The sequence below is a fragment of the Eupeodes corollae genome, chromosome 1 (genome assembly GCF_945859685.1).
Source record: "Eupeodes corollae chromosome 1, idEupCoro1.1, whole genome shotgun sequence".
NCBI lineage: Eukaryota > Metazoa > Arthropoda > Insecta > Diptera > Syrphidae > Eupeodes > Eupeodes corollae.
This window is the reverse complement of record NC_079147.1, coordinates 83,465,382-83,472,315: the sequence shown is the minus strand read 5'-3', so window position 1 is coordinate 83,472,315 and position 6,934 is coordinate 83,465,382. Positions and strand designations below refer to the sequence as shown.

Sequence of the window (6,934 nt, the reverse complement as noted above, 5' to 3'; positions counted from 1 at the left end):
TAAAGAAATAAATTCCAAATGGAAATTTAAGACGAAAAAAGATGCAAGTGGTAATACCGAAAAATATAAAGCTAGATAGGTCGTAAAGGGGTTTTCGCAACGTCAAGGGAACGGATATCAAGAAATATTTTCTCCCATCGTAAGATACCCGTCCATAAGGGTACTTGTATGTTTGGCTGTACGATATGATTTGGATATCGTGACTGCTTTCCTGCAAAGTGAACTTAACGAAGAAATTTACATGAATCTCCCTGAAGGTTTTGATAATGTTCAAAATAAAGTAAGTTAACTCAAAAAATCACTGTACGGTCTCAAACAAGCTAGCAGAGTTTGGAATAAGAAATTGGATGAAACTTTAAAGAAAATTGGACTTAAACAATCAAAAACCGATCCGTGTATTTATTACAAGACAAACAGCACAGGTAAAACTTTCATCGCTATTTACGTAGACGACATACTGATTTTTCAAATAACAAAGATGAGAAAAGAATTATCAAACAGAATTTGTCTAAGTCATTCGAGATCAAAGATTTTGGAGAAACTAAATTTGTGCTTGGTATGCAAATAACACGCGATCGAGAAAAGGGAAAGTTATGAATACCCCAACGGACATACTTAAAGATTATTCTCAAGCGATTTAACATGGAGGATTATGATCCGGTATCCACACCCTTAGATAATAACCAAAAGCTTATAACAGAAACACACCAGCCAAGCAAACACGAAATTGATTACATGAAAACCGTTCCATATCAAGAAGCTATTGGAAGCATTTTATACGCAACACAAGTAAGTCGCCCAGACTTATTCTTTGCAGTGGGGGCTTTTTCAAGATTTAATAATAATTCTTCAAAATCTTATTGGATAGCGGTTAAACGACTTTTCCGTTATATAAAAGGAACAATAATTTACAAGCTAGAATACACTCGAGACATTGAAGGATGTTTAGAAGGATTTTCGGATGCTGAATGGGTTAGTGACTCAGATGACAGAAAATCAACTACAGGTTATCTCTTTAAATACCAAGGAGGACCTATTTCGTGGAAAACACGCAAAACAAAAACAAACAAATGATAAGAGATTAAGAGTCCTGTTAGGGGGAAGGGCTTATTCTCCAAAAACTGAGTTAACATACAAACTCAAAGATTGGAAATAAACGGCAATAACTTCATTATTGCTTTTCTAAAACTTCATTTTTGCAGTTAACAAAAAGTATTTATACACAAAATTTGCATTACCTAGGTACTTCTGAATGAGTTAAGCCTGCAAAAGCTTCTTGTTAACAAAATTTGGTCTTATTTCTAAAAAAAATATATTATTTTGTCGAAGTTTAATATGTCTAACTTTTGAAATTGGGCGTTACATTGCCGCTTTTGACAACTTACTTTCTACCGCATAAGCATAATCTTTAACCATACGGTTTAGTACACATAGCGTGATGGTAAGTAGGTTGGACTTTCATGCCACAGATCTTGGATACAATCCCTAAATTCTCCATTTAATTCTTGTCATGAAAAGTGTTTTCTCAAAGCCGCTTAGATTCGGTCCCTGACAACATTTATCGCACACAGGAATTGTCGAGAGTAATAAGTCACTCGATTTTAGATCTCAACGGACTGTTGGAAGACATAAAGGCAACCTAGCCTGAGATCCGTTTTGATATCAAAAACTCGTTTGACCTTTGATTGAAAGGGATAAATTGATAGAGAAGCTTCATAGCGATTATGTTAGAACCATTTTATCGCATTGAGAAAAAAGATTAGGTCTCTTATCTTTGTCTCAGATAGCTCATCGAGTTCTTGAAAGAATGCTTTTCCAAAGCATTTAATTCTGGTGTTTGCCAAAGCAGGACATTTGCAGAGGAAATGGATTATGGTTTCACTTTCTCTTTGGTCACTACAACTACGGCAAAAGGTGTTGTAAGAGATACCCAACTTCTCCGAATGAACTCCTATAGGCCAACGTCCGGTACAAACCGCAATAATACTGGCTATGTCTTGCCTTGGCCTGCATAGAAGATCGTTTGTAAGGGTTTTATTATATAGGTGGGTGCAGTTGGGTAAATTGCTCCACCTTCGGTTTGATTCAGTTTGGTAGATAGAAAAGATTTTATCTTTCATAGCTCTAAGAGGAATGTTAACCATTTCCGCAAGGGCCGATCCTTGCCTGGCTTGCTCGTCAGCCCGTTCATTTCCCACGATACCACTATGGCCCGGAACCTAGATCAGGGTGACACCGAGGTTAATATTCAGGTTCGCAAGCTCATCGCGACATTGCTGGACCAATTTAGATGAGGATATGGCCGAGTTCATGGCTTTGACAGCTGCCTGATTTTTTTGCTTTGGGGTTTGTTTAAGTATCTTACATGCCTCCCTTATTGCCAGCAGTTCAGCCTGAAAAACGCTAGCAAAGTCAGGAAGCCTAAAGGATTTGACTACATTTAGGGACTCAGAAAAGATCCCAGCACCAACTCCGCACTTCATCTTTGAGCCGTCAGTAAAGATGGTTGTGTCGAAATCTATCGACACGATGTCGTCCTCCCAATCTTCTCTCGATGGGAAAATAACCTTAAAACCCTTACTAAGACTAAAAGTAGGAGTGCAGTAGTCAGTGTCTACCGAGATAATATCTGAGGGAATCAATTTCGTTGTGTTGCTGTGACCGTTAGGTTTTGACAACCAGCTATTTGATTCCTTCAGCCTAATAGCGCTGCAGGAAAATATGTATTTAATAAAAAGGTCGATTGGTAGAAGATCCAAAATAACGTTTAAGGCGTCCGTTGGGCAAGTACGCATGGCCCCTGTGGTGCCCAAACAAGCTGTTCTCTGAACCTTCTTTAGCTTACAAATATTATAGGCTTTTTAGGTCCATAAAATCATCTTCGACTGAAGTCCCACTTTTTGCCGAAAGTTTTGCTGCAGGCGTAGAAGGCAACACAGGACTTCTTAACCCGTACTTCAATATTTTGTTTCCAGTTTAGTTTAGTCGAGTATAACTCCCAAATATTTTGCACTGGAAGACAATGACAGGATTTGATCATTGAGTCGAGGTAGCGTAAAGGGCGGTACTTTAATTTGGTGACTGACTCCGTGATGACACTTATCACAGAGGTGTACTTTCCTGACACCAATAGCACCAAATCATCCGCGTAGGCTACCGCCTTCACTCCACATCTCTCTAATTTAACGAGAATTGTATCCATGACCAGAAGCCATAGAACTGGCGAAAGGACACCACCCTGGGGTGTTCCCCTACTCACGTGTTTTGTAGCGATTGTATTGCCTAGATAGGCTCGAATCTTCCTACCACTGAGCATGATCCATTCTCGAATGAAGTTCTCTACACCGAACTTAACGAGCGATTCTTCTATGGATTCTGTAAGCACGTTGTTAAAAGCACCTTCTATGTTTAGGAAGGTGGCAAGAGTAAATTCTTTATAATGGATTGTCTGTTCTACAGTACGGACTACCTCATGGAGGGCAGTCTCCGTAGATTTGCCCTTAAGATAAGCATGCTGAGAGCTTTCGAGAGGTCGTCCAACTAGGATTTCTCTAATATGGTAATTAAGAATGCGCTCCAAGGTTTTAATCACAAAAGATGTTAAGCTTTATGGTCTGAAATCCTTCGCGGATTCGTGACCTCGCCTACCCACTTTCGGGATAAAAACTACTTTGACCTGTCTCCATGACATGGGCACATGTTTGAGAAGGAGACATCCTTTGAAAATTTGTTTCAGCCATGGAGCTGCCACATCATGCAACTTTTGAATCATAACTGGCATGCCTGGGGATTTATATGGAGAAAAAGTATTGATGGCCCACAAAGTATTTTCTCTGGTTATAACGGAATTGACTTGCTCGATATGAGCTACGTTTAGATCTGTGGTTTCAAGCGATTCGGGGTTTTCACTCTCGCAACTCGCAGCTCAAGAGATTCGGCTGGAGAGGCTGTCCTGGTTCCATCAGGCTTTTTAAGAAATGAAGGATTACAATGTTCCTTCGATAAAACTTTGCTGAACCTTGCGGAGTCCTTTATGTCTTCGATTGATTGACAGTATTCTCTCCAGCCTTGTCTTTTGCCTGATGATAGGGCTTGTTTGTAAATTTTAAGAGAGTCTTTATACGGTTGGTAAAACTTATGTTTGTGGCAGATATTGGAAATTGTCCTCGTCATTTTCCTAAGAATCGACAGTTCTTCATTCCACCACGAAGGAAGGGTTTTACGGCTATATTTAAGTATGCAAGATACTCTAAAAGCTTTACTTATAGAAGTTTCAAAGGTTTTCACCTTTGATTCAAGGTCTCCTATCCTATTGGTGATCTTCTCGGAAACTTTTCTAATGCAAGGGAGGAGACTTATTGACCGAAGTTGCTGGAATCAACTGACCAAATCTTCTTCGTTCTTGCTAGCTGATAACCTCTATTTATCCTTAATCAACAGATTGATATTTTATATTGAAGATTCAGTCTCATAAGATACAGTCGCGTTTCTGTAGACGTCCATTTGGTTACGTTCTTTGTGCTTAGATATTCATCCTTTGATTTATAATTTCGTCCATCTGTTGTAAATGTTGGTCAAACTAGGAAAGCACATCCTGCTGTAGTTGTAAGAATGCGTTGCAACGTATTCCTTCAACTACACAAGTTCGTTTGGAATCTACAATACAGCAGCCAGTACTATTGTACTCGTATCACACACTTTGCCTGTTATTGTCTGTCTAATATCGTACAGCAAAAGGTCCAGAAAAGAGCCGCTTTTTGGATATGACGGATTTTCAGTAGCCAGCAGGTTGACACCATATTCAACGCCTTAAGGATTGGTGACTTCTAAGATTACTGGATTTATTTCCACAATCTTCCTATTTTGCACGAACCAAAGTCGATACAATTTTTAACTAGTTAATTTTTTGAAAGTTATTACTTGTAATAAAAATATGGAAACTGTATCTAAATAATCAAATTTAATTTGAAGCTTAATTTTCAAACATCGTTTGAGATCTTGTTTATATCAATTAATTTTAATTTAATGCCAACATAAAAACCCATCATCCTTAAAATCATAATTATTTTTTCTAAAAAAGATTAAGTCTAACGTTAAGTCAAGGACGATAATTCATTCCAGTAGGTAGTGGATTTTACCCAAATACAAAAAAAAATAAAAATTGAACTTCAAATGCTTATAGTGTTCGATTTAAATCTCCAATCGATTCCATCGCACACCTCTTCAGAAGCAGCTTATTGCCATAGATATTTTATTTTCTCCTTCATTTTTTTCGACAAATAATAACATGACCACTTACGCTTATTTCCTCTTCCGGATTCCATTTTATTCCTTTAAACTTTATACGATCTACCTGATGCTGCAGTTTTGAAAAAAAAAGAAAACCAATTGGAATTCCTAAATCCTTATAAGCATTGGAGCAACACAAGAACATGAACTATTTTGCACGAGTGCCGCAACGAGCGTTCTCAATTTCTTGTCGAGTAGAAGGTACATCCACCGCTGCAACGTCCCTATACAGGACATGAAGATCCTTAGCAACAGCGAAAAAATACTCCTGAATCCTTCGATATTATTTGCATATTGTTCTCGGTTTTGTTTGCTTTTTCTTATTTTTCTCGAAGCAGAATTTCCCATCACTAGCTCTTCTGGTATTTCTATTTAATTCATTTCTTCCATTTTTCCTATTTTTAGATCCTTCGTCATCGTCCTTCGACAGAAATTAAAACTTGATGCGAAACAACAAATACAAAAAAGGACGAAGAAAAATTTTGAAATGGAAAAAAATTGAAGGGTTCCCCGTTTCTACTCGTTTGAATTCGATTTGTTATCCATTTGGAATTACTAATATTTGTGTTTTGCCCTCTTCAAGTAGAACTTTTCAAATCGGTCTTGGTCCTGGTTCTGGTCCTCCAAGCTTCAGCTCGATCCCGAACTAAGCTGATGGCGTGTTGTAGGAAGTTGTGTTCTCGTCCTTGTTCTGCTGCTCCTGTCTTTTTCTCGGAAATAAGAATTTTCATAGTTTTTTATTCAGATGATTCGTTGCATTTATATTTCCGCGTAATATAATTTATTATTCTTCTGTTGATAAGAGGAGTAGGTTAGAGGTAGGTATACTATATAGGGTAGATATAGATGGCGTTGGTGGTGGGTGGCGAGTGGTAGCAAGCTCTACGAAGAATCAGACATGAACACTGCTGATGGAAGTTGTTGAAGAATATCTAATTCTTTAGGAAACTTTCTCTGTTTTTGTTCTTATTTTTCCGTTTGGTCTTTCTTCTTTGTTTTTTTTTTTGGTTATCTTTATTTCAAGAACAACTTTGCTGAAGTGGTATAGAGGTATTATAGAATGATGGCCAGATATGAAGGGAGTTCAATTCAATTATATAACCTATAATGGATTCTTTATACTCTCGTCTTTTCGATCTAAGACCGACTTGAAATGAGAAAATGCAAATAAAAAGCACTTTTTTTTATTTCTCTTGATCCTTTCTTCATAACTTCGTCAGGAGTTAAGGAAATTTCAAGAAAAATAAAACACAGTGAAGGTAAATATATTTGCGAATTTGTATAGAGAGATAATCTGGATGGGAAAATTAATGCACATTCAGTTTAACAAGATTTTTCTATTGAAATGCATTAGATGATTATAAAAATTGAAAACAGCAAAAGATTTATGATTTTCAATTAAATTGTTAATTTACTAATAGACTGTTCAGTATTTGTTCTGAACTAGAAAAGTGGGATTATTAGTTTAAGACCCCGTTTTTATGAAACTGTTTTAAACTCTGCTATTGGAAGTGCAAAACTAGGCATTTATAATAAATACAACATGGCAACTCTTATAAAAGTGAAATAATCACTGGTGTGCCACAGGGCTCTGTACTAGCTCCGTTGCTCTTTTTGTTTGTTATTATTGATACTTTCTGAAGGT

At 37.2% G+C, this 6,934-nt stretch overlaps 1 protein-coding gene across 1 annotated transcript; it reads left to right on the top strand.

Moving 5' to 3' along the window:
- The first annotated feature begins 642 nt into the window (after positions 1-642).
- Positions 643-1,074, top strand: LOC129940820 (uncharacterized). The gene has a single exon (XM_056049318.1). It carries the CDS (start codon positions 643-645, stop codon positions 1,072-1,074), a length of 432 nt encoding a protein of 143 aa, XP_055905293.1.
- Positions 1,075-6,934: the final 5,860 nt, after the last annotated feature.

Excerpts from the sequence above, each read along its gene's own strand:
- LOC129940820 (XM_056049318.1), top strand. The coding sequence starts at position 643 with ATGGAGGATTATGATCCGGTATCCACACCCTTAGATAATAACCAAAAG.